This window comes from Aulonocara stuartgranti (assembly GCF_965226115.1).
Source record: "Aulonocara stuartgranti genome assembly, chromosome: 12".
Lineage (NCBI taxonomy): Eukaryota > Metazoa > Chordata > Actinopteri > Cichliformes > Cichlidae > Aulonocara > Aulonocara stuartgranti.
Genome location: NC_138948.1, coordinates 12,137,233 through 12,164,262, shown reverse-complemented (window position 1 = coordinate 12,164,262; position 27,030 = coordinate 12,137,233). Strand labels below are relative to the sequence as shown.

The 27,030-nt window shown below is 38.7% G+C and overlaps 2 protein-coding genes across 12 annotated transcripts in view; both read left to right on the top strand.

Moving 5' to 3' along the window:
• The window catches only part of kcnip3b (Kv channel interacting protein 3b, calsenilin), a 54,985-nt gene extending 38,244 nt beyond the window's left edge, over window positions 1–16,741 (top strand). For 3 of the 5 annotated variants that reach the window (XM_082556118.1, XM_082556122.1, XM_082556121.1), the window contains 6 exons: window positions 10,130–10,254; window positions 10,378–10,447; window positions 12,188–12,366; window positions 13,199–13,303; window positions 13,705–13,767; window positions 15,699–16,741. In XM_082556118.1, coding sequence (XP_082412244.1) covers window positions 10,130–10,254; window positions 10,378–10,447; window positions 12,188–12,366; window positions 13,199–13,303; window positions 13,705–13,767; window positions 15,699–15,746 — 590 coding nt within the window. In that variant the 3' untranslated portion in view covers window positions 15,747–16,741. Of the gene's footprint in view, window positions 1–9,159; window positions 10,255–10,377; window positions 10,448–12,187; window positions 12,367–13,198; window positions 13,304–13,704; window positions 13,768–15,698 lie in introns of all 5 variants that reach the window. The other 2 variants (XM_082556119.1, XM_082556120.1) reach the window with 1 other exon arrangement.
• A 1,645-nt stretch (window positions 16,742–18,386) lies between these two features.
• The window catches only part of slc23a2 (solute carrier family 23 member 2), a 37,857-nt gene continuing 29,213 nt past the window's right edge, over window positions 18,387–27,030 (top strand). For 2 of the 7 annotated variants that reach the window (XM_082555412.1, XM_082555410.1), the window contains exon 1: window positions 18,387–18,685. The gene's annotated coding sequence lies outside the window, so the exon portion shown is untranslated. Of the gene's footprint in view, window positions 18,690–27,030 lie in introns of all 7 variants that reach the window. The other 5 variants (XM_082555413.1, XM_082555411.1, XM_082555416.1 and 2 more) reach the window with 3 other exon arrangements.

The window sequence follows — 27,030 nt, the reverse complement described above, 5'->3', positions numbered from 1 at the left end:
CAAAATGTTTAATTCATATTTATTGGAGTCCAGTTTATTTCAAGTTCTTTATGAACAGGTGGCACAGCTAATGTGCTCTTAACCAAAAAACGCATTTACCCCAGGGTAGCATTTGTAGGAGAGCTATGTAAATAACAACCATACAATATTAAGCTTTATACGTTATTCTTATTAGTTATTACTTTCAAGTGACAAAAGCATAGGAACCTTTGCTTTAAGGTTTAATATGACTCGGAATGAGTGACTGAGCAGGAAACAGGGGAGGTAGGTGACAGAGGACAAGACAGAAATAAACTTCTATACTGCCAAATATCTTTTTGAAACCACAGCTATCTCCATCTGGTAATTTTCATGTTGAATACAGCTTTTAGACACTTTGCATTGGCTTTATTTTTCTGATCTGGAAGCTACATCGAAGTTTTATATTGTGTATGAGTCAGACACATCGGCTAGGAGGAACTTGAGCCCATTCGACAGAACATATTGAACTCTTAGATGTTGTGTGCTTTTTTCAAATAAGATAACAGTCCATGACCTTTTTCACTTCAATGTTCAAAAGCATTAATGTCCTAGTTTTTATGTTTCAATCAGAAATTGACATCATGTTGACAAACCTCAGCAGCCTTATTTATAGCACAAGGGTCTTTGAAAAAAGCCTGAGTGAAGAGTGGAAAAAAGGTCACGACTACATCGTCTCTGTTGAGTCTTTGTTCACATTTTGTCTGTGAAGTACAAAAATCCAAATAAAGTACTTCTAATGTTTTTTTCCCTTTTTTCTTTTTCGAAATTCTGTAGATGCTGTAATATTTGGGGGCTTTTAACATTTCTTTCTAATGTTATATTCAGAGTTGAAAAGTTTAATGGGCTTTTATTATGCCTGATACTTCATGAAGCCTTGAAGGGCTAACAGGCAGCGTACCTTTAGGACAGCAAAAGAAACATCAGACACTGCTCTTTGAATGATGCATTTTTTCCCTTTGACTAGAGTTTTGGGCTGAAGGCCAGCGAGTCAGAGTGCCCTACAGTCACTGTGCCAAGACAATTACAGCCGGAAGGCTCCAGTCGGCACATTAGTGCCTCTCATATGGCTCGGCATCATAAGTAATAAATTCAACAAAAACGCTAGTAATGTCCTTACATAATTTATCACTCCTCTCAATCTCTACTGTCTTCAGTTCCTCCAACACCACCTCTGCCTCTTCCTCCTCTTCTCCTCCAATACTAGAGCCTACACCCAGGTTTAGCATTACTTCACATCAATTATACATAAAGTATCGAACAAGCTTTCTCTGAGACCGCCTAAATATGGAGCCCCGAGTACTCCTCCAGGACCCTGAAGGACACTGGCCATCCCTGAGTAGCCTCCAAAATTCCCATCATGTGCCTTCATCTATTTAACTACCTACTTCAACATCTCCCACTAAGACTTTCCCAACTGCAGTGTCATTATCCCACTCCTGGCTCATCTTCTAATTGCCTTAATCATCTTTAAGTACTTGTCACCAGAATGTTTGCGTCATCACCGATACAGGAACTGGAATATATATCTGCTATTGTAGTTGGATGGATTTTAAGTTTTTTCTACATTAGGTCGTTAGGTCCATATATATTTGGACACTGACACAAGTTGTTGTTTGTTTGGGGGGGTTTTTTGTTGTTGTTTTTTACCCGTTTACTGAAACATACTCCATTTTAAATTATATGATGGACATAATGTGTAGACTTTCAGCTTTTACTTGAAGGTATCCATGTTCAATCTGGATGAAGGGTTTAGGAGTTTCAGCTCAACATGTGCCACCATTTTTTTAAAGTATTTGGACGATTGATTTAAAGGCTAGTTCATAGGCAGGTGGGGCAATTGCTTCATTATGTCATTATCAATTAAGCAGATAAAAGGCCTGGAGTTGATTTAAAGTGCGGTGCTTACATGTGGAAGATTTTGCTGTGAAAAGACGTGGTACAGTCAAATAAGTGTTCCATGCAGGTGAAACTAGCCGACCTTAACCTGCAAAAACAGAAGAAAAAAAAAACAATTAGACAAATTTCTGCAATAGTAGGAGTGGCAAAATCTACACTTTGGTACATCTTGAGAAAGAAAAAAAAAAGCACTGGTGATTTGAACAACACAAAACAACCTGGACGTCCATGGAAAACAACAGTGGTGGATGATCGCAGAATCATTTCCATGGTGAAGACAAACCCCTTAAAGACAGCCAACCAAATGAGCAATGCTCTCCAGGGGTTAGGCATTGCAATATCCAAGTCTACCATGAAAAGTAAATATAGAGGGCTCACTGCAAGATGCAAACCACTGATAAAACTCAAGAATAGAGAGGCTCGATTGCACTTTCTTAAAAAAAAAAAAAAACATCTAAAAATGTCAGCACAGTTCTAGGAAAAATATTCTTTGGACAGATGAAACCATAATCAGTCTCTACCAGAATGATGGCAAAGTGTGGAACAGATCATGATCCAAAGCATACCACATTATCTGTAAAACACGGTGGAGGCAGTCTGATTTCCTGGGCGTGCATGGCTGCCAGTGGTACTGGGACACTAGTGTTTATTGATGATGTAACACAGGACAGAAGCAACCTAATGAATTCTGAGGTGTTCCGAGACGTACTGTCCTCTCATATCCAGTTAATGCAGTCAAATTGATTGGCCAGTGTTTCATTATACAGACAATAATGACCCAAAACATACAGGCAAAGCAACCCAGGAGTTTATTAAAGCAAAGAAGTGGAATATTCTTGAATGGCCAAGTCAGTCACCTGATCTTAAACCACTTGATTACAACAGTTACTACAGTTTAATACAATGAACTGGAACTGGTGTAACACCACATACAAAATTTTAATCAGCTTTTGCTTTAATACTGTAAAGTTAACATTAATATTAATATAAAAATACTACTGTTTAATGCTGAAATGAGAAATGTATGTATCTGAAGAAGCATGCAGTGAAGCAACTTGAAGGGTTTGTGGTTGTGCCCTTTAAATCATGCACCCTCACACTCAGTTAAGGTTCTTTGTTTGTTTGTTTTTTTTTAATCTTGAATATGTGCATCGGGATCTTATGGCAGGAAAGCTTAATCCACATTTTTAAGCTAAACTATATATGCAATAAAAATGAAAGTTTGTATTTTGTTTATGTTATTTAATTCATGTCAGTAGGACACCAACCCAAAATGCAAAATGTTAAATTCAATTCAATCCAGTCCAGTTTTATCTATAAAGCATCAAAGCACAACAGTTGCCTCTCGTTATTATTATTGATAACGAGGGGCTGCGGTTTAGGGAATGCCTCATTGGGATAGACGGGTGGAAACTAGACAAAGAGCAGAGAGAGGGTGAAACAAGAATAAATGTGTGTGTGGTGCAAGTAGGTATTTATAGACATATGACCGGAAGAGGAGTGTTTTGGGTGGAGTCTAGCTCCTGAAATTCAGAAAAATTAGCTCCAATTATGTGCACTAATTTAATTTCCCTGGCAGTGTGACTTCTTCCAGGTGTATGAGTGAGTGTGTGTGTGTGTGTGTGTGTGTGTGTGTGTGTGTGTGTGTGTGTGTGTGTGTGTGTGTGTAAATGGAAAGTCAAGAGCTCAATAAATCAAAATCTAAGTGTGATGCTAAAGGAAGTTAAATCTAAAGTGAATACAGGTATTGTGGTATGAGGTGGTAAAGATCTTCTAGCTCCAAGAGTGTGTTGATTCCATCAGCAGCAACAAAGACGGGTACTATGGATGTTTTGATAAGACCACAGTTTAATATTAATTGAGAGTTAATTTGTCTGGGATTGCACCACTTTTCAGTCACAACTGGTGCAATCCCTATACATCTGGATGACAAGCAGGACTGGTCCTTGAACTGGTCTTCCTTAGATGTAACCCAAGAGGTTTTGTTGAAATTAATTGATCTCTATGTCGCCTCATTTTTTTTTCTGTCTTTGTGTTTGCAGTTTAAGATATTAATTTTCTTTTCACATTTTCCTGCCTCAACGTTTTGAGTTTAAGTTGTGTTTATAAAAGATTCGTTGTTTCATCATTGAGAATACAATACAACAGGCTTTTTAAATATTCATTAATTCAGTGTTTTCACAACAGAGTTGATTATAATCTCGTGGGGGAACCAGACAGGCAAATATCTATTAAAGTATGTTTTAAACCACATCAGGAGGCTATCTCAGAATCCATTTTGGTACTGTGTATGTGCTAAAACATTCCACATTTAGCATCAGCAATACATTAGTGGTCGCCTATTAATCAGAAGATGCCGTGGCCTATTTGATGAATTATTTATATCATCAGCACTCAACAAAAGCTCCTTTGATTTCACCCTACGAAAAATATTCACTCATTGGCACTTGTTGTGTGTGTTTGTGTAAATGTGTGTGTGCTTATAGTTCAGTTAAGTGATGTGATCTAAAACCAAACCACTGACCTTTCAGGCCGGTGCTCTCTGATGTCGATTTTTGGGATCAGTCCAGGACCTATTTTGGGATGAAATCGATGGCAGAGGTAGCCTTGGCTTTAGAGATGTATGAGCCCTATTTCGGGGCTTTCTGATACCAGTATCTGGTGTTTTACTGGCGGTTTGTGTTGGATATTTTAAGTGGCAAGTGGCGTCAGTGTACGGTAAGAAAAGATAAGGAGGAAGTGAGTATTTCACTCTGTTCATCTCTGGTTTCTTTGCTCATTTTCATGTTTCTTAGAAGCCCTTTAGATCAATTTAATAAATTACTCAGAATTTATGATTCGTATCATCAATTTCCCAAAGCTGGTACATTTAGAAAATGCTTTCAGTTAAACAGGACCTACTGTGCTTCTTCTTGTTTTATCTAATATGGCCAAAGTTTCAAATAAGTTCAGCATATGTGCAATTAATTCCTCTGAAAGGAAAGCTCAGGGTTTAGACTTTAGCTTTGACACTTTTTTCTACTCTTGGACTTCTATAATATCAGCCCACCTTCTGTTTGCAAGGGGCAGCCAATCAGAAGGCAATCAACTAAAAGTGAGAGGAGCTTTAATGCTGTTTGTTTCAGATCACTGATGAGCTGAGGGGCTAAGGCACAGTAAAAGATAAAAAGATTTATTTGAACTGTGAATCAATAAAATCAAAATAGCAGGCAGTAGTGGACTGGCAAGTGGAAGCACCAAAACATTTCCCGGTGGCCTAAAGGTCATTTTAGCCTGCCGTGAATTTGAGCAGCAATATTATAAAAGTGCGAATGAGTTGAGGGAACTATCAGACCACAGCAGATCTGTCTCTAGCGTCCTCCTCTGCCATATCTTCCCTTTGCGGATCCTCCATCATTACATCCATGAGATTTCTCTGTGGTCTTCAACTTCTTCTCCCTGGCAGCTCCATCTTTAACATCCTGCCTCCTCTGCACATGTCCAAACTGCTCAACCTGAGCTGTTCCTCTGATGTACTTATTTCTAATCTTGTCCATCCTGGTCACCTCCAGCATCATCAATCAGCCCCGTATGTGCTTAATGTAAGAGCTGTCATTTTTAATTATTATTTTCTTATTTTAATGGCTCCATCCTCCAGGATCTGAAAAACAAATGATGTGAGATGAATGTCACTTTCAGTTAATGCTGTTTATTTAGAGCAATATGCTTAAGAAGCTGCATCTTATGATCTTAGGAGTTAATACAATCCACTAATGGTAGACTCTGTTATCTATGATTTATCGCTGGATTTTATTGCTAAAGTTTCAAATTGAATGAGTAGGAAATTATAGAAGGTCTGCATGGACATAACTGTGAATGGAGAGAAAAACAATTTCTTAGTCTATGGAATTACATCCTCATATTACATCATGCACTTTGTGCATGTTGTCTCTTTAGTCTCCACTAGAGGGAGGCACACAGTAAAATGAGCTTTGAACAAGTGTCACAGGGCCTGAGGGAGCCTTGTCTCACTGTTTTTCTTTATTACATGAGAATGAGTGTGTGACAGGACTCCACCGAGGCATTAAATCTGTGCTGCAGATCCCAAGAGAGACGGGGGAACAATTAGAAAGTGGATCACGGAGATGACTGGGAAAATGAGATTCAGGACACCTGTTGACCTTTGTCACCACCCTCTCTGTGTCCTTAAAGGCAAATTATTTTTCCGCTTGTCACATTTAGCAGAAATCATTCTAATCTTTGTCAGCCATGCCTATTTAAAGCCGTCCTGCACTGATTTGATGTATTTTCCGGTCTCGTGTTGAGGTTGTTTTGATGGAAATGGGAGAAATGCAACTTTCTCTGCTTCCTCAGGAGTTCAGAGGTTAATTAGCAGAGAATAAGGTGTGATATGGAGGGAGGCTATAGAGGAGGAAGCTGCACAGCATCAGTCATTTGTTCTGTGGTGGATTTTCCTGATGCACCTCCTTGTGAATTTTGGATAATTTTTTTTATTGTTATCACTGACGGCAGGAATAATATTTACTGGAGAAATCCCAAGCCAGCTTCAGCTTTTTGCCAAAAACCTAATCTATGTGGTGTGAGAATATTTGAGCTTCCTCTTTGTGTGATTGGATTTCCTGTGGATTAACGTGGTGATCCAGATTTTTTGGGGGGATTTTTTACTCTCATCTGAAGCATTTGACGTTCATGAGGGAGTTGGACCATCACACCCTGCTTTTAATTGTGGAAAAAATCCTGTAACATTCATTGGAGCACAACAGATCACCGGGGTAAAAAAAAAACAAAAAAAAAAAACAGGCAGTCAATTAAAAAGGCAGAGGGGGAGAGCTAAATAAAGAATCATCAAGAAAAAAATGTGACATAAAAAGAGTGATGAGTGACTGACACTGTTTCAGAGACAGGAAAAGGCAGTGGAGAAGAGTGAGACTGTGAGAGGCAGATGGATTAAAACAGGTGTCTATAGAGAGTCCAGTGATGTCGAAATAGAGGCAAGGAAAATAACAAGAGAAGACGAGATAGAAGAAGAGGGGAAGATGAGTGTAAGATGGGAGACGGAGGGACTCCAGACAGTTGGCATCGTCTGCCTGGTGATCATGTTCCTCAAACTGATGCACCTGCTGGGCCTGATCGACATCACTGAGACCGGTGAGATGCCACAGGAGGGGGGAAGTGAGGAGGAGGAAAGACACGGAGCAATTTGTGAATGTTGTGAATGTGTCTAACCCAATTTGGATACGTGTAGATTATCAAGAGAGAAGAAGACATAGCTGTAAGAGACATGAGACAGCCACAGATGGTGTAAACAATAAAGACTTTTTTTGGCTTGGTTTTACACAGGCATCATTTTAAAGCTTGTTAGCTGAATAATTGATGTGAGTTGACAGTCAGTCCCTATCAACCTCTGGTAATAATTGCTCACATGTATATTCTTTTAACCCAAAGCTTTAAATATGTAAATCTTTTAAAAATGGCAATTATAGAAATACACAGTGTATTACTGATTCCTGAAATACTAATTTCAAACAGGAGTAAATAGTTTGATTTCAGTTTGGCATGAATACACATTTGATGGTCTGGTGAGTATTTGCAGCACTGGGGCATTAAAGGGGGAATTAACTATCATGGTAATACCAGTGCAGCAGTTTGGCTCGTGTTTTAGTGACAGTTAGTGACATTAAAATTGACACATGTTTAAAAAAACAACCATACTTTCCCAGTACCTCAGAGTGTGTATAGTACAGTAGCTACAGAAATCACTTCTGTTAGAGCAATGATTCCCCAGTACCAGTACAAGTACCCCCAGGGTACTTCTCCAGCCAGGGGAGTACGTGAAAGATCAGCTATTACTTAGGCCAGTTAAAGACTTTAGTGGACATTAACATGTTTAAGCACCCTCGAAAACATGATTCTTCACCCTCAATGAAGCAATAATTTTGAGTTAAATACAGGTGATATATATAATTAAAAGGTTTATTTATTCAGATAATAAATCATTAAGGAAAATGTGCTTATAAATTGAATCTTTGCCAATCAAGTCAATTTTATTTCACCAGATTCCATTAAATTTGACATTTTATCTTTTATTTATGTTACAAACTATACATGGAACATTCACATGTAATTAAATTAGAGGTAGAAGTAAAGCATTTTGGGCACAGGCTATTTGACTGCATAAAACCTCTCTAAAAGAAATAAATGAGGAGTAAAACAAAGAAGAAAAACTGATTTACTTTTATCCAAAGAGAAATCAACGATTAAGATAGTTTTCTAAAATTATGCCTAACACTTTACATTATTACATAATGCATTGCAAATCCCAGCAAAGTGAAGTCTGCCATTTTCATTCTTAATGTATTATAATAGTTTTCAGTGTATTTTGTAGATTGTGTTCTGTGTGTCTGAATTTTCTGAAGTTTTGAGCCCTGGGTTCAACATTTCCATGGTAACAGATGCCTCCGCCAATCAGACGCCACTGTTTCAATTTAGGATTGTGGGTAGAGTAAAAAAAGCCTTTTCGTTGTAACGAAAAGGTTGATATACAGACCTGTGCTTTCTGTAGGAATACTTACCATCATCCCATGTTTTAGATTGTAGTAAGGCGTAACTCTGAATGTTTATGGCTCATAATGAATCAGGTTTTTATTTCCACAAACTAAATGCTGACCTGCAGAACTCTCGTCACCAATAGTTTTTCTTGGTTATTCTGTATTATTTTGTATCATGCAGGAGATACAGAATAATCATGCTCTGATGGGATCATATGAGCGTTATTTTCTTTAATAGAATTTGAAATTATTAAAAATGTGCAGGTTAGATTCATTTTAGATTAGAATCTTTAGCAGGCAAATTAAACTTTTTTGCAGAAATGTTGCAAAAATGCATTGAACAGTCTGAAAATTTAGAGGGGAAAAAGGAAAATGTGTGGACTTTTGAGAAAGTATTTCATCCTACCGGTGCCAGTTTTAATCCCCTTCTCTGTGGTTTGGGTTTATGTTTCACAGCGTATCATATTTCCCCGCTCTGCTGGGTGTTTTATCCGAATATGACATGAATCCTCTCCTTTGGACCCAGCGTGTAAACCACACAGCGTCCGATCTGACTTGACATGTTTTCTTTTTGTTTTTTGTTTTTTTCTTCCTCTTACTGTCACTCTCCCACTGTTCTCCATTTACGCTCTTTCACTCCATCTCGGTGTCGACACCCGTCCACCTCCTCCACCTCTGTTCTTTCTGTCTAAAGATGGTGAGTATGTAACAGCACGAGTCCAACCAAACGGAGAAAACGTCCCTCCTTTTTTAAAAGTGTTTTCTTTTTGCCCGGCTGTGCAGTGCTTTCTCTTAGTGTGCAATGGTAACCAATGTCACGACACTTCATTTGAGTGAGAAAGTGTCTTTGCTCTAAATGATCAAACTTAGGTTTTCTGTGGTGGCTTTTGTTTTGAAAGTCGCTCCATATAAAGTCAGCCAGATTTGAAACATTTCCCACACGTCTACCTTCAGGATAGGCTGATTTTTGTTCTATAATAACTTTTTTATGTTTAATGAAGGCATGCAAACTTTTACTTTTATACTATAAATATACTTTCCAAGTTACAGGCCCTTGAAGTACATAGAGATTGGCTGGAATTCAGTGCTTTTTAATGGCCTTTCATTTTTAAATGCTTGAACCTGATTAAAACTGATTTGGTTGTAGTTTTTAACTATGTTTAAACAAGGCAATAAAAAAAGTGATAAATTTCAACCTTCCTTTTATATATTTCAAGGGCCTGTAGCTCAGAAACTACTCATACATTATTGACCAACAATATCAGCTGATTCTGATGGGGCCATGTGGGATGCATTGATTGAATTCTCATAAAATGACCCTCCAAGTTTGGTGACATGTCCACCATAAAGAAAGTACCTCCTCCTCTTATTTTACTCCCTTGTTCGCCTGCCTTTTCCTCCTCCACAGTTTTTTGATAATTCTCTCTTTTGAACTTCGAACATTTTCCTCTTATGCCTCCTCCTGTTGAATGTGTGAACCCACCCACACCCCATCTCCGAATGTTGACCTGCATCCTCTCACTCAATGTCTGCCCCATCCTCCCTCTTTTTTCTTTCCATCCTTCCCTCCCTTCATCACTTCTCTCTCCTTCTCCCCTTCTTTACTTTTCCTCCTTTCTGTCTGTCTATCCATCCCTTTCTCTCTGTCTCTCTTCCTCCCACAGACAGCAGCGACAGTGATTTGGAGCTGTCGACTGTGCGTCACCAGCCAGAGGGGCTGGACCAGCTGCAGGCTCAGACCAAGTTCACCAGGAAGGAGCTTCAGTCTCTGTATCGAGGCTTCAAGAACGTGCGTCTAGCTGCTCCTTCTGCTGAGACCAGCCTAATTGCTTTGCTATTATTACTATGCTTTATATAGAGCTGAATTATTATTCTAACATGTATATCTCCTTTTTCCTCCTCTCTTGAGCAGGAGTGTCCCAGCGGACTGGTTGATGAGGAGACATTCAAGTCCATCTATTCTCAGTTCTTTCCCCAAGGAGGTTAGACATTAAAACAATCTCCTCTTTTTCTGTCCTTTTTAGTGAGGGACTGAGGGTCATATTTTTCCACACCTGATTTATATTTCATAACTTTGACCTCCTAAGACCCAAACTCTTTCATGGCATGCATTTTTAATTTCTCTTTGCTATTTGGGCTGATTGGGACCTGATGAATGTAAAAACAAAATTATCTGATTTCTTTTTTTTTTTTTTTGAGAAAAATGAGACCCACATATGAGGACATTCGTTTTAAATTTTGATAGAGCAGTGGCAGTATAATGTCCTCCTAAGTGGATATCAGGCCCTTGTAGAGAAAAATTTAGTATTTTGGTCTAGACCAGCGGTCCCCAACCCCCAGGCTTCAGACCGGTACCGGTCCGTGAGTCGTTTGGTACCGGGCCACGAGAGTTGAGGCTCAGGTCTGAAATGTATGTGTTTCAGGGTTTTTATCGGTTTTCAGCGTTATTTTGTTATGGTTTTTATCGTTAACTCAGTTTTCCTCGGTCTTTTCACGTGTGTTATGAATAAATCTTCTTTTTTTGGTACCGGTACTAGTTTTATTTTGTTGTATTTATCTGCGACACCTTAAAGGCCGGTCTGTGAAAATATTGTCGGGCATAAACCGGTCCATGGCGCAAAAAAGGTTGGAGACCGCTGGTCTAGACGACCCAAAATGTGATGTCCACATGTGTGGACGCCAGGTCCTAGGAGGTTAAACAAGATTTAAACAAGATGCACACCCAATTATTTTGTTCCTGAAGCAGGCTTGAAATATGCCTCCATTCAGGAAAGAGAAACAAGGGTTACCCCAGTAGGTGTCAAAGGGGGAATGAGTTAAAAGCATTTAGTATGAGAAGTAAAAGTATGTGGCTACAAGAGCCACATGCTGCAATATTCAGTTAAAATTCAGTTTATCATGCTTTAATGCTGCCCTATTAAAATAATTTAATAGCATTAAAAAATACACAGTGTGTCAGAATTAATCTGAAACTGAAAAGTCCAGTATGACAAAGTCTGAAAGAATACCCAGACTGCCACCTTCAGATGAGAGGAAGCTGCTTTGGATGCTCAGGAGCAACCCAGGAGCCATCAGTGCTCAAGCCTGCTATGAACTGGAAACCAGTGAAACACCAGCTTTATTGGCTGAATATGTTTTACATCGCCATGGACTAAAAGGGTGTTGACTACACGGACAAGTCAAAGCCTTCTGGAGAAAAGTGACACAAAAATTGATCTATTTGGGTACAATGACATGAGGCATTTTTGGAAGAGTGTCATGTCTCCCTCCCCTTACCCCTGTTGGAGGGTTCTTTCTGTTAAAAAGGAGGTTTTCCTTCCCACTGTCGCCAAAATATTTGGTCATGGGGGGGTCGTCTGGTTGTTGTTGGTTTCTCTGTATTGTAGGTTCTTCATCTTACAATACTAAGTGCCTTGAGGTGATTATTGTTGTGATTTGGTGTTATATAAATAAAACTGAACTGAATTGAAGGCGAAGCGAAGCTTTACAACCCAAGAACAATGCACTGCAACAGTGTTGCAACAGGACGCATCAAAACACACACAAAAACTAGTTCTAGAATTGAAACCGCAGGCTAACCTCTGGAACAGCCTTTCCAAAGTCCCAACTTCAATCATGAAAACTTGTTAACAATGTTTGAAAACTGGGTCTCCCTCTCCTTTGCTTATTTGGGTGCTTTGTTAAAAGCACTACATTAAATCCGCATCTTCTTTCATCTACAGATGCAACCACCTACGCTCACTTCCTGTTCAACGCGTTTGACATGGACAGAAACGGTTCAATCCGTTTTGAGGACTTCGTCATCGGCCTATCAGTGTTGCTCAGAGGTTCGGTCACCGAGAAGCTCAACTGGGCTTTCAACCTTTACGACATTAATAAGGATGGTTACATCACCAAAGAGGTGTGTGTGTGTGTGTGTGTGCGTGCGTGCGTGCGTGTAAGATATGTCATTTTTTTGACAAGACAAAGACAAATTTCATATTCTGTCACCTTTGTTACATCCAAAACTGTTTAAACTGACATGAAGTAGAAGCAACTAATAACTGATTTCATATGTGTACACTTAAGTGCTTTACAAGAAGATAAATGTTTTTTGTTTTTTTTAAAAACCACACTCACTAGCTCACCTTCTCAATCTAGATTCTGGGTCTAGATACTGATCAGGGGCCTTAAACCAGGCAGAATTATATATTTTTGTTAGTAATAACTATTATGTCCTATTTAAGCAGTTAATAACCATTTTAATAATGCTTATTAACTGCTTATTAAGGTGTTAATAAGCATATTAAGCCCATTTCTTGGGGCAGATATGCCTGTTTGTATTTGTAGAGAATAGCATGTTGATTGGCTTCACTTTGAGAAACTACACCAGTCGCAGACATTTAAAGGAGAGCTCTTATACTCGTTTTCCATGGTATAGGTGACCTGAATGATGATTGTGCCTTTGGCAGTTTCAAGCTAAATAAACATATGTAGACATTTAGCCTCAAGGGCTGTCTGTCTCTATCTATCTGCCCTGATACAATCTCATCTTTCTCAGAGACTGGCTTTTTTTTGTTTTTATTAAAAACAGCCAAGATGGGACAACTAAATTAAATTTCCGTTTTAATCTTATAATATAGAGTTTGTACATTTTAAAATTCATAGTAGGTAAACAAAACACTGAAACAGTTGGCTGTTTTAGGTAAAAAGTGAATTATATTCACTCCCTTTTCTTCTCTGCTTCTCTTCAGGAAATGCTGGCAATTATGAAGTCGATCTATGACATGATGGGGAGGTATACCTACCCTTGCGTGCGGGATGAAGCACCCTCTGAACATGTCGACAAGTTCTTTCAGGTTCTGATTCCACACAATTAAATATAATTTCTAGATTATAGTTTTTCATTGAGTCATGGATAACAGACTTAGGGGTAGTAAGATTTAGCCTTGAGGCAGATGACTAATGCCCAAAGTTATGATGAAAAGACTGGTGATGGCTCAGATTGACTCCCTTTTCCATAAAAGCTATTGTAAGCCATACATAACTACATTAGAGCATCTTAGAATATCTGTCATAGATAAAGACAAACGTCTAGGTATAAACGCAAACAGAGCCATTTATGAAAAGTTTTCCTTTGTAAAATATAATTTGGTTGGAAATGACCCTACTCATTCATTTTGGTCTCTTAAGAGTTAAATATCGTAAATATTGTCTCACTAATGTCTGCTTTCTCTTCTTATTTTTTCTGTTTTTTCAGAAAATGGACAGGAACAGAGATGGTGTAGTGACTATTGAAGAGTTCATTGAGACCTGTCAGAAGGTGATGCACACTTTTTTGTCCCACACACCAGTCAGTGTAAATCACAATTACAGTATTGTAGTAGATCAAGGTTCTTGGTTCAATGTCAACTACAGCATGACGGCACTCACACTGACTAGTGTTATCTCCCTTCACACATATTGTAAACCCTGACATGTTATTTTTGGAGGAATATTACACTTTCTAGTCTGTAATGATCATATTCTGTATTTATATGCGGACTTTGCCTTTACTAATTATAGCGTGTTTATTTTTGAATCACCTTTAATCCTGTGTTCTTCTATATGTGTCTCCACTTCTTTCTCACAGTCAGTACTGTAAGGAAAAGAGACCTGATTACACCTAATTTCCTTTTTTAATACCTAATTCATGAACTTAAAAACGTCAGTGATAAAAACTCAGCTTCACATCCTCAAAGATATCTCTGCAGTTAATAACCAGAACCAGATGTTCCTCATATCAATACACTATTTTGGTTGAAAAATGTTTATAAACTAATATCCTTAATCATGAACATTCTCTGAAGGAAAGCACTTCCTCTGTATTTTGCTATATTAAGCTCCTGGTGTTTAATTTTTCACAGTCAGTATCTACACAATGTTAACAAACACTAAAACAGTGTTTACTCATCATCTAGTTATTTGGGCAGGCTACTTTTTCAGATTTTTTATGTCTGCTAGACAACCTTGACATAAACACAGTTTTTTTTTCTCTTAGATTTCTTACAGTAAAGTCAGTGGGCCTTACCAGGAAGACATCTCTGTACTGGAAAAGAAAGAAATTTTAAAACACACCTCCAAAAGCTGTAAATTGTTAACTGGGCAACAGTAAAAGTCATTATCTCCTGATAAAGGGTAGTTTTGAGTGTTGGCACTCACTACCAGCAAGTAAAAACTTGTAATGAGGCAATTAATTGACTTTTGACCCCGTTTCTTAACTGTTTTACCACAAAATTTTCTTTAGATTGTATGCGCAGTTTCGTGGATGTCAGTTTTCTTACCGACTTCACAAGTAGTTGAGGTCAAAGTATGTACACTAACTTATCTTGTGTTTTGGTTGGTGTAAAACACTGGGTTTTTAGATTATTAGTCATTATTTATTTTGAGACCATCTGTGTGTGCTGTTTACCCCAAACTCAAATATTGGTCAGTGCCTCTGATGCAGCTCTGCAGCTGTTTTAACATGCTTCAATCAACAGAGATAAAAATGGAAAATTCAAGCCAGTGCATTTACGTAACGAGCAGAGAGTGTTCCAGTTATTTTACTCAAACTGTAGACGTACTGTAGCATGCTTTATTTACACACAATTTTTTTTAAAAATACCGATAACACTAAGGCGCAAAAGAATTACAATCTGAGAACTTTGAATTAACACAAACAATAGACTGAATGCTGCTGCTTTTCCCCAACAGGCTGTGTGTAATAGATGGATTACCACCAGGGGATGACTTGATCGATGACCTCAGTAAATCTTTTTCCTTAGTTAGTGGTCTCAAACACCAGTTCAAGTGTCATTGAATATAAAGTTTGGTGAAAAAGAATGTTTTTCTAGGGCTCTAAGTACACCCTAGATTTCATTTTCTGTATTTTCTGCATGACTTTCTCAGTGTCTCACATCACTCTTCTATACAGCATTGCCTCAGTTGACTGCATTCAGTCTTCTTCTCTATCAAGCACATCAAAAAATGAAATTAGTTGTCTATTAGATATTTGTAAAAACAAGCTCAGTCTCTAATCTGTGCCCCTATAAAGAAACATGACATGGTGGAAGATTTATATTCGCAGTTGCTGATAATGACTCAGTTCTTTTGGCTATAAACAGTGCCACCATGGCCATTTGTTATATCTGAAACTTTGACCTAATCAGCGTGAACATTTGTTTCCTTCTGAATTTGCTGACAGATGTTTTTTCTTTATCGTTTTATTTGCAGGACGAGAACATCATGAACTCCATGCAGCTGTTTGAAAATGTGATATAAGAATCTGGACGTCCTCAGCTGTTTTCCTTCATTAGCACAACTCGCATACAAACAGAGCAAAGTCATGCACTCCACCCAATGCCGCAGACTCCACAATAACGTAAGACACCCTGATACATAATGTAGCTCCAGTGAAGATGCAGGGACTAGAGGTTTTTCTATTTCTCGCCACACTCTTTTAATGGTATCTTGTGACTGTTTCTGGATTACAAAAACTGCCTCATGTCAAAGGAGACATTCTTGGATGACTTTTTTGTCCTCGGTGGCTCAACAGACATGCTGATTGTGCTTTGATCAGCGGACAAAAGCCACAAGGAACGAAGAGGCTCACAGAAATTGACAAACTACATGGATACTAACTTTAACAATAACATACAGTATATACACTCACATATGGAAAAGCCTGCTGTTTCCTCAGATTTTTTTATAGCACTGGATGGAGAAAAAAATCACAGTGAAAAAAAAAGACATGAACTAAAGCATGTTTGTCATCAGATATGTCATGTGGAATTAGCTTGCACTACAGTTTTATGACTATGTATTATATGTGCCTGAAATAAAGGCACTGTAGATACCTGCACCTGATATACCACTGAAGAAAACCAGTGTATATGTATATACATGTAAAGTTAATAATTATATCTAATGCATTGTGTTGGTCTAATCTGTGCTCCACCAAGTGATGGAATAGGACCAGTGCTCAATATTTGTTTAAGAAATTTCAATGTTAATCACTTTTAAAAAAAAATGGTTAGTAAGCGTCGTTGGAATTTGGGATATTTAAATGTTTCTCTTCTTTTTTTATTTTTGTTTTGGAAGATTATGTTTGCTGATCAGATTACAAAAATGAGTCTTTGCACAACCGTGAAGAAAGACACATCAAACTAAGACCTTTTCTTTAGTATCTGTGAGCATGCTGACTCCACAGTGCCACAGTGTCATGTACAGTACAGTAGGACCTTTGTGATGTCAGGTAATTAAAGATGCTGTCTACAGGTGCGACTTCTTCTCTTTATTGTGGTTAACCAGTGGTTAACCAGTGCATTCAAATGATGATTCAGAAAATCTTTCATTATAAAAAGTCAATTTCTATTCCTCTGTATTTAGTGTTACATGCTGGCTTTGGAGCATTGCCCTGTTGTGTGACCCGGCTTATGCAATTACGGCTATTCTTCCAGTCTTTCTTGATCATACTGTCTATTACTGCATGCATAATGCGTTCCTCAGCCTTACAGGGGTCACACTGATACTTTGATACGATCCCTCAGAGTGACCACTAACCTGATGATGTCAAGCCCACCCACTTAAACAATAGAATTGAATACAGTAAAATTATTATTTTAAGTGGTGCTTATTAATGTGCAGAGTAGATCAAGTTAACACAAAAGGGAAGACAATGACATGAACATATTTAATTTAGCAGCATATTTATTGATTGAACATTCAGGCTTTGGGTGAACAGGTTGCACAACATCACTGTAATGTGTGACATGAAAGGCTAAAAAGCACGCATTGATTTTCTCAGGAATTGGTTAAGGGCCAAAGCTGGGATTGAAGTCAGTAATTAGACATATTTATCAGTTGTAAAACATAAAGTTTTACAACACAGTGGCAAAAGCAGGGATCTCATGATGAGTCCAAGATAGTTCAAGATTCAAGATTCTTTATTCGTCACATGCATAGTTATACAAGTACAACACGCAGTGAAATGTAACCTGACACACTCCTCGACTTGTGCAAAAAGGGGGAGAGAAGAAGAACATTATATATTATATACATTAGGTGAATGTGCAGTAGTAGCATTGTATGCAGCAAGCAGGTGAATTCTGTACATTAAGCGAATTAAATAAGAACAGACAATCTGAATGTGAAGTATGCGATACACACAATGTTTCAAACAGAAACAAACAGAAAGAAGACACTGTCATCACATAATCGCCACCACCTGTGGCTCACCTGCCTCCCAGTACCGCCCCCTTGAGCTCACTGCACCACTCCTACTCAGACAATATGAACATATTTAAAAATAAAAAAGAATTTGAAATGTACATTGTGCCGGTGGGTGTCTAGAAGAGAGTCCTGTCTCAGTCACTTATGGATGCTGTGTGAGAGGGCGGGTGTATGTGTGTATTTGTGGGGGGGGGATGTTATGGTTTAGGGCCCGGAAGGCTTGGGGATACAAGCTCCTCTTGAGTCTCTCTGTCCTAGCCCGGATGATTTCAGAAGTTGGAACAGTTTGTTGCCAGGATGGGACGGGTCCTTCAGTATCTGCGCTGCTCTAGTCCGGCATCTCCTGGTGTAGGTGTCCTGAAGTGGAGGGAGAGCAATCCTGTAGCAGTGCTCTGCTGTACGGATCACTCTCTGAAGAGCGTTTTGGTCCTTAACACAGCTGTTCCCAAGGATGTGATGTTCTGTGTGAGGATGTTCTCCACAGAACCCTAAATACACAATACAAGCCCAGAGCCCCGAAAGCTCGTTTTAATTGTTTAGGAGGCTGCAGAAAACTTACAGCCAGGTTATACAAGCGGGGTTATAATTACAGAACCTGTCCTTGAAGGGGGGGAGTCTGGGCTGCGTCACGTTCTAAGTCGCTTCTGATTGGTTAAGGTGGGGCGAAAGCTTACATAGGCACCCGACGTCACGGGCGATGTGGGCATGCGTCCTGATGAGCGTCATTCCCGTGGCTTTATGAAAGGCGAAATCCGTCCACGCGCAGCTGTTTCGAAACCGAGGGGAAGCAGGTCGTCTAGGAAGAACTGGGTTTAAGGACAGTCTCCCAATCTCTTCGCCGCCGTCCGCTGCGCGCGTGTGAGCCACTTTCCGCCTTCAACTGTCGTCTGCGCGTGCCTCCCGCCTCGCACAGCTTCAACAACACAAGCCACGGGGACAAGCCAGCGTTAGCCGAGAAGGGAAGTGGACTCTGTCTACTCTTTTATCAGGTAGGTGAGTGCAAAACGTGCCACGTTATTTTTAATTCCAGTGCCTTGTGAGTGTTAGGCACCCCTGCGTTGGTTTCCCACTCTGTACGCCGTCTCAGTTTAGGGGCTGGAGTTGGCAGAAGATAACCGCTAGCGGTTAGAGGTGTGTGAGCTCCCCTCTCTCTCTCTCTCTCTCTCTCTCCTCAGAGGACTTCGTGGGCCGCCTCGACCGTGGCGATGCTGATGCTGAAAGTGTGACCGTGAAAATAAAGGCCCAGATAGCCAGGGTTCTGTTAGGGTTCCAGTACTAGTCACCTTTCTCCTCTTTAGCTCATATATTTTTTTACTTATCAGTATGAGGTTTAGGGCAGATGTATCAAGGTTTCTAGATAATGAGGGCTTTATTGTGACTCTTACAACACACAAAACATAATACAGATAGGCTAAGTATGCATGAATAAAAACCCTTAATGAATCAAGCAGCACTAACTGCTACACTAATGCACATTTGGCTTTTAGGATTTACTGGCAATTGATAATGGCAGTGTCCTAGAAACGTGGCTAGGCAGGTGGGTGTATGCTCACAGTACATGTGCATCTATCACATGACCAATAAGTGGCCCAAAAAACCCAACCCAAAAGCCAAATGGGCAGTGCCTGGAGGTGACATGGCTATTTACGATTGCATGAGAATTGCATTATAAAATTTACTTTGTATCAACACCCAGATTCCAGGTAGCAGCTCGACTGCTTTATTTTCCTCTCTGAGTAGTTTAAATTTCAAATGAAACTGCCATTCTCAGAGCAGGGACCTTTGATACAACTGCACCTGCTTACACGGGGCTTTGTTGTGAAAGTAATGCTTTCAGCTTGTGGTTGTCATCATCAGGGTCCTCAGATCAGTCACAATTGTCATGAGAAGTGTCACAGTAATGCAATCCATGAGATATTTTAATCTGTAATATGACTGAGATTTGGCCGTTTTATTCTTTCAAACTGCTGACATTAGTTATAATGCCAGCATTGATGGGGTTGTGGACTGATTTGATATAAATTTCTTCCACAAAACACACAACGCAACTGCTGTTTAAGCAGGGGATTTAGTGCATTTTTTCCATTTACCAAATAAATACCGTGGTGTAACATAGCTGGTTTTCTGTAAGCTTTAAATAAATACTTTTGCCAGACCAAATGGCCAGTAGCACATTTGTGTCCCGTCCACAAATAAACAATTCCTCTAGCCTCATTTCCCCCTCTAAAATTGTGTTTTTGAAAATTCTTACTGCAGTCTGTTAGTGCTTGTAGTACATCCCTGCACCACCCTTACATGCAAGGTATTATCCTATGTCATTTAACCTGTAGTTTTCACAGCACTTGAGTGGACAAGATTTGTGACATTTTTTTCTTCAGCTGTGTTTAGTTTAGTTTTTAGATTTTCTTTTATTTAATTTTGTGTAGCTGTTTTTCTTGGTGATGAATATTCACAGGTAGTATGCATCGACATGGAGGTGACCTGCTTTTGAGCTCAAGATTTTTCTGACCTACTACATGCAAAAGAAAAGGATGCATACACAAGGAGTGATGTCCTGGGTTAATAGACATGTATGTAATCCCAAATATAAACCCATACAAGTATAATTAAGTAGTTGTTGAACTTAAATTATGAAAAACTGAGAAGTGCAAATACAGCTAAAGAATATTTAAAGGATTTTTCTTAGGAATGTTATCCGGATAGTAGATTAAAATCAGCCATTTTCTTCATAGATAATGGGGGTTTTAAGGAAATTTACTAAAATGATATTTATGACAATATAGAAAAAAATACTAAGTTTTATTGGTGTTTGCAACACAGAATGATGGGCGTTTTCCATCCTTTCCCAGTAATCTACAGTCATCGATGACAGACTACCTAAACTGAAGTCTGGCTTTATCAGAGTGCCAATACCAGCATTATTACAGTGCAATTGTAGTGACACAGCATTATATACGATGATGCAGCTTAAGTCTGGGATGTTTTAACTCGCTGTTTAAAGCCCTGCTTTTCCACCATTTAACTACATCCTTAATTTCCATGCAATGTTTGTTCCTGTCATATTGAGTGCACCTAGCGAGTGCTCCAGTGATGTGCCATTGGTTCGTTTACTTTTGGGTCACACATCACCAGTTGCTAATATCTCCTTGCATGCTGTCATACTTGATTGTACTTGTTGTCTGTGGTGTTTTTGGTTTTCTATATGATTTGTTTTATTTTTCTCCCCCTCAAGAGGTGAAACAGCCAAAGAATTGTGCTTTGTTGGCGGTCTGACCTCTTGTAAACAGGCAAACTACTTCAATACTATTGACAAAGCTCTTGCTCTAAGTGTTTGGGCTTGTCTTGTTTATTTGCGTGGTAGGTAATTTTAACTCATGCATTGGTATAGTATGATATGGCCCAGCCCTAATAATGTTTTCAGTCTTTCAGATGTAACAGATGGCAGTTAATAAACCTTGGGGCAGATGTATGAGCTATTGATCCATAGGTGCTGTGATGTAGAGGGGGGGAGCTCAGTGAGTGCAGCAGTGACTGTCTGAAAGAAAGGGGAAGATACAGATGAAAAGCCATTTGTAACCACAGATTGTTCTGTAAGCTGTTTAGCCAGTCACACTTATTCATATTGGGGACCAAATGAAAGTGGAGCACTTGAAATAGAAAGAAATGTGACAGGCTGTTGGGACCAGGTGTTCCCTTTGAAGCTCTGTCATCCGTTATCCTCAAAAAACCTTAAAGATGGAATGCCTGACTGATAGGCCAAACTGAGGAAAGTGGTAATTCTGGTTGTTTGGCAAGAGCAAAGGTCAGTGGTTGAGATTTAATTGTGGTGGGTCACGATCACGTCAAGGAAACAAAGGAAAGTAAAGATGCTACATAGTGCTGAGGAGGAGGAAAATGGCTAAGAACCAGTCCTGTCAACAGCAAAAGGAAAACAAAGAAAGATGGAAATTGATGGAAAAGATTATTTTAGAGCAGTGGATGAAGTGATGAAATTTTCCTGCCAGTGTTCCCACAAAGCGGCACCCCTCTCTCATCTGTCAGTTATGTTTAAAAAAAATAATAACTAGCTGTCCATGAACAGGTTGTTCATGGACAGCAGTGGTATTACCATTAGTTTATATATCAACTGTGAGTCATGCTAAAAACATTCTGTGTATTTATTCGATGCTACTGTAAAATAAGGTACTTCTCTGACTTCAGTGTGGTTTATTTCCAGTTCGGTTAAGGTTGTACACTAAACTGCAGTCATCCTGGACATTGTTTCCTTTTAATCCGTTAAACCATTTCATCTTGGTCACACTGAAAAGAGCAGTGGCTCACCTAACAGAATGTCGGGGCCAGGACAAGACTCATAGAGGCAAACTGGGTCGCAGATTCTGGCCCTTTTTGGTGTAGGCAGCATGTGACTAAGATTACACTGTAGTGCTGGGTCATGCTGTGCCTTCCTACTGTACTGTGTAAATGTGTCTGCTTGTGTGGTGTTGACTTCTGTTTTATTTATAGCTTTATAACATTGATTTTCTGCTAGAAAAAGAAATAAAAGGAATCTGTTTTATAAAGTTGACAGCTACACATGCAGCCGTCTAAATTCCTGTTTGTTCGTTTGATATAATTGATTAAGGTGTGGATTAAATGGGTAAAACCAGCATGGCAGCCCATATGACTCTTGCGTAACAAATACTGAAAAACATACCCTGCTGTATTAACCTCTTATGTGAATAATTTATTATGTTTAGCATTAGTGGAGCATTGTTTCTGAGCTGTTGTTTTGTCTTAGGATTGTTTTGAAATTGCAACGTCCATACATTTCCCTCACAGAGGAATTTGTTTGTGTATGTCTGCCTACCCTTACAGCTGTTGATTATGATTATTTGCGCTGTTTTACCCTTCTTTTCTTCTGGGTCACATCTGGCTTGATGTAATGAGTTGTAAAATTAAAATGAGGATTCTATGGATCCCCCCCCCCCCCAAGAAAAAAGATTTTTCTCTAAGGGGGAGGAGGGATGTGTGGATGGAAGTGCCCACTGAAGCCATTTATTGATTTATTGGTGATTGTGTATAAGTGGTTTTTCCTTAGATGCTAGTGTTTGTGTAGTGAAGACCAATTCCTTTAAAATATATCCTAAATATTAAAATGACTGATCTGAGTGAATTTATGTAAAATTGTTTACATAAACATTTTAGAACTTGAAACCTGATCCACAGCCTCAGATTATGTTTGTAGAGGTCCTCTCAGATCCATACTGATCCCTTAAAACCAACCTTATTGTGTCTACATTGTACTTCAAATGATGCTAATACTGGAAATTTTTTATAATACTTGCACCCCACCTGAGGACACCCATATGTGTTAAATTACCTTCACAAATGAGATTATGCAATTAGTTGGTTTTGTCTGTTTTTTAGCAGGATGACTCAATGTTATATACCACTTTGCATGAAGATTTTACTAGAATTGGGGCTTGGTCAGACTGGGAAGTGATTTAAAATAAACATCACTAACCCTTGAAGTCAATCTGGTTCTAAGATTTTTAGTTTTTCCTTCATGTAGGATTCTGTATAGGGATTGATATTTGTCTCTGTCCTTACCTAGACAGTATAAAACACTATTTGAGGTCTGAGAAGTGCCTATAACCTGCATTCTTTTTAATGGCCACCACTGTGTGATACCTATATTCATCTTTTGCACGGTCTTTGTTCCTGACTCAAAAAGCTGGATCAAATGTCAGTGACAATGGGTAGTACTTGCTTGTACTTGTCAGCCATTGCCTGAGAGTAAGGTATCAAATCAGAACAGGAAAAAATTAGTAAGTACTTCTTGTTTAGTGTGGAGAACCTGGGCAATTTGCTTCATATCTTCACAAATGTACGTAAAATTGGAATAAGAAATATTGTGAGACATTTTCCTGGTAATCTCAGGAGAATACCTGTGGATCCGCATATACTTATGAATTGAGGCACCCAGTTCCTACATGATATGGAGGAAGTTTGGCCTTGGTAGAGATATGTAGTTTGAGTGCTTACCTTGATGAGGGATATTTATTTTTTTTTTAAATAAATTTTTCAGAATTCATTGTTCCCCATTATCCATCCTTTTTTTGTATTGCATATCTGGGGCCAGGTTTCAGCATATAAGTGGAGGAGGAGTAGCGGCAATACTGAGCCTCGCCAGAATGACTAAACTCCTCACCCTATCTTTGAGAGAGAGGCCAATCACCCTTTGGAGAAAGGGTGCTGCTTGTACCTGTGATCTCATTCTTTACCCAAAGCTCGTAAAAATGGATGAACTTAGGGACATAGAATGACTGGTAACTCGACAGCTTCGCTTTTATGGGCAACTCTCTTTATCACAACACACCGGTGTGGCATCACTGCAGATGCAACCTCAATCCATCTGTCAGCATTTATCATGAACAAGACCGTGAGATTCTCTAAGTCTTCCATTTGGAAAACAACTGGTCTTTGACACAAGGTGAAGGTTGGCACTTCATCCATTTCCCTGAAGCATGGCATCAGACTCAGAGGTGGGTAGGAATTCTTATTCCTGCTACTTCACAATCGTCTGCAGGTCACTCTAGTGTGAGCTGGAGGTCTCCACCTGATAAAGCCAATTTAGCCATATCATCTGAACCAATAAGAGATGAGTCTGAGGACACCAAAGTGGTAGCCTTCTGCAGTCGCTCTGTCAGCCTTTCGGTTCACAATTTTTATGGACAGAATCTTTATGATTATCTGTTAGTACAGCTGAAGCAACATTCAACTAGTTTATCTACAAAATGGCTGTTTTCTCTTAGTATAATGGATTTTGTGCAGGCCCAGCAAAGCAAATTACTTTTATATTCATAACAAACTGTTTTCTGACATTTTATGGAGCATAAGTTTTTTTTTTTTGTTTTTTTTATGCTGCAGACAGTAATGCTAATTCTACTTTTAGCCTCAGCTCCAAAACAAAATGCTATTAGAAATATAATTGAATAAATTTCAAGATAAAAAATGGATTTATCCACAGTTCATCCAGTTTTTGTCACACTTGTGTTAATCATGTGACATTTCCTCAGGCTGACCAGTTTTGTAACTATTGGAACAGAGCAATAACCCACGTCTTGTGTAAGTTTCATAAAAATTTAATGAGCAGCATGACAAATGATGAATGGACTGCTACCGCCATACTAAAGAGGACCTCTATTTACTGTCTGCTTGCTTAATGGGAGTGGTCCATCTGAGTTCAAGCTTTCCACCAGGTCACGTCATGACCCAATATTATATTTAATTTGATGTCATAGAACCCATATGTTGTTAAATACCCAATGTTCTGCCTTAAATTGGCTAAAATAATTTAATGAATCCTATTGACTTGGTTTTTAGAGGAGTCTGTTCGATGAAAGCTGGTTAAGCATTTTTCTGGTTACCTTAATTGTTCATTGTAAGGCTCTTTTATCGACAGGGACACTCTGCTAGCATCCCTGTCTGCAAGGAGACTTATGGTCTTCATAGCTCCTTTTCAAAAAAGCATCTCTTTATCTCTCTGAGCGCATGTGTTACGTGTCCTCCCGTATTACACCACCACGCATCACGTGGCATGCAAAACTTCCTCTGCAAAATGTGTCTGTGTGCTGGGTGTGTTTTTAAATTTCTGTTAATATTAAAAGGTTAAACTTACCAAAGTGATTAGTAATTCCTAAGAAGTGATTAGGTGTGCAACAGAAAATGCATCACCGTTTGTAAGTCTGTCATTTTTAGGAGGAACTGATGATTATGAAACTGTACTAATGTATTTAGCACTTTTCACAGACATATGTCACAAAGTGCTTCACAAGAAAGGTAATAAAACACAATACAGTCATAGATGCATAATAAAAACCCTGGCCTAATTAAAAGCTTTTTGAAGGTCTCCACCGAGTCCAGACACTGTAGAAATTGAGGAAGTGCATTCCACAGACTGGGTGCAACAGCTTGGAAAGATTGGCCCCCTCGAGTTCTGAAACGAGTGTGGGGGACCACTAAAAGGTTTAGTGACAAGTTACAGCTCTGATGGTTTTAGTCTTAATGGTGAAATTGTAGACAAATTATGTTTAAACTCTAATGAAATAGGTTGTTGAAGACCTGAGATTAGGTTGATTAGATGATCATCATTCTTGTAAATGCTATAACAAATAGAAATTTTAACTCAAACTCAAGCAGCATGAATTTTGACAACATTTCACACAAATGTCTAATAGAGTAAAAGTAATGTAGTGATAACGCTTCATGTGTGGAAGCTGCCAAAATGCTCAGAACAGCAGCGTTGCATCGGTGCAGATTTCAACACACAGTTTGAGTTTTGCCTTTCTCATGATTGTATTTCAGTTGCTTCATTTGCTTATGGCAATAAGACTAGAGAAAATCAGAGGGTTAGTTAATTGCTCTCAGTCAAAATTTCAACAGCACAACTTTTAATAAGTTGATGCTTGTTTGTGGATATATTTTTCCTTATTTGTTTCCCTGAGCGTATACTTTTTTTTTTTTTTTTTTTTTTTTTTTGGTGCTTTCAATCACAAGACAGATTTTACATTTTATCCTTTTATCAGAAAAAAATGCTCAATTGAGTTTAAGTTTAAAAAAACCCAAACCAAAACAAAAAAAACCTTGGCCAAAAAATCAACTTGGTCAGGGTTGGAAAAAGTTGCTATTTTTATGGCTAATTTTTCTTTGTTGCCAGCGTGATGCATCCCTGCTGAAGAAACTAGATTACGCACGTTAAACATATTCATGTAGGTGCATATTCCTGAGTTGAATATTTTGAATTTGGGCTCAATAAAGCCTGGATTTTACTGTTGGTCCTTTTTTATTTATTTATTTATTTACTTCTATTTTTAGCTCCAACCGTTGCTTTCACAGCTGATGTTCACACGGAAATTTAAAAATATGCTGGCTGCTGATGTGTCAACAGTGTGCTTAGATGTAGACTGTACAGATGGCTGTGCACTTGCATCACTCAGAGGGTTCCCGTTTGCAGGAAGAGTACTACTCTCACATGGAGCATAAAAAAAATATATCTCAAAAGATTAAAAGCACTCTGTGCCCGTCAATTGAGTTGACATCCTCCACGAATTATACGAATTGTGAAAAAGTTCATGTTGTACAAAAGCAGCCCTGTGACAATTTGTGTTTATATTTGATTACAGAATGATTGTAAGCGTTCTTTGGGTTTGGTGCTGTGTCTTTACATACAGCTGAATTTTTTTTCTCCAATATTTATACATTTTGCAGACAATGAAAATGAGTTTGACCTCATTATCCAACCTATGCAGACTGCACCCACCTGCTAATTCATAACCCAGATTTGCACATTTTT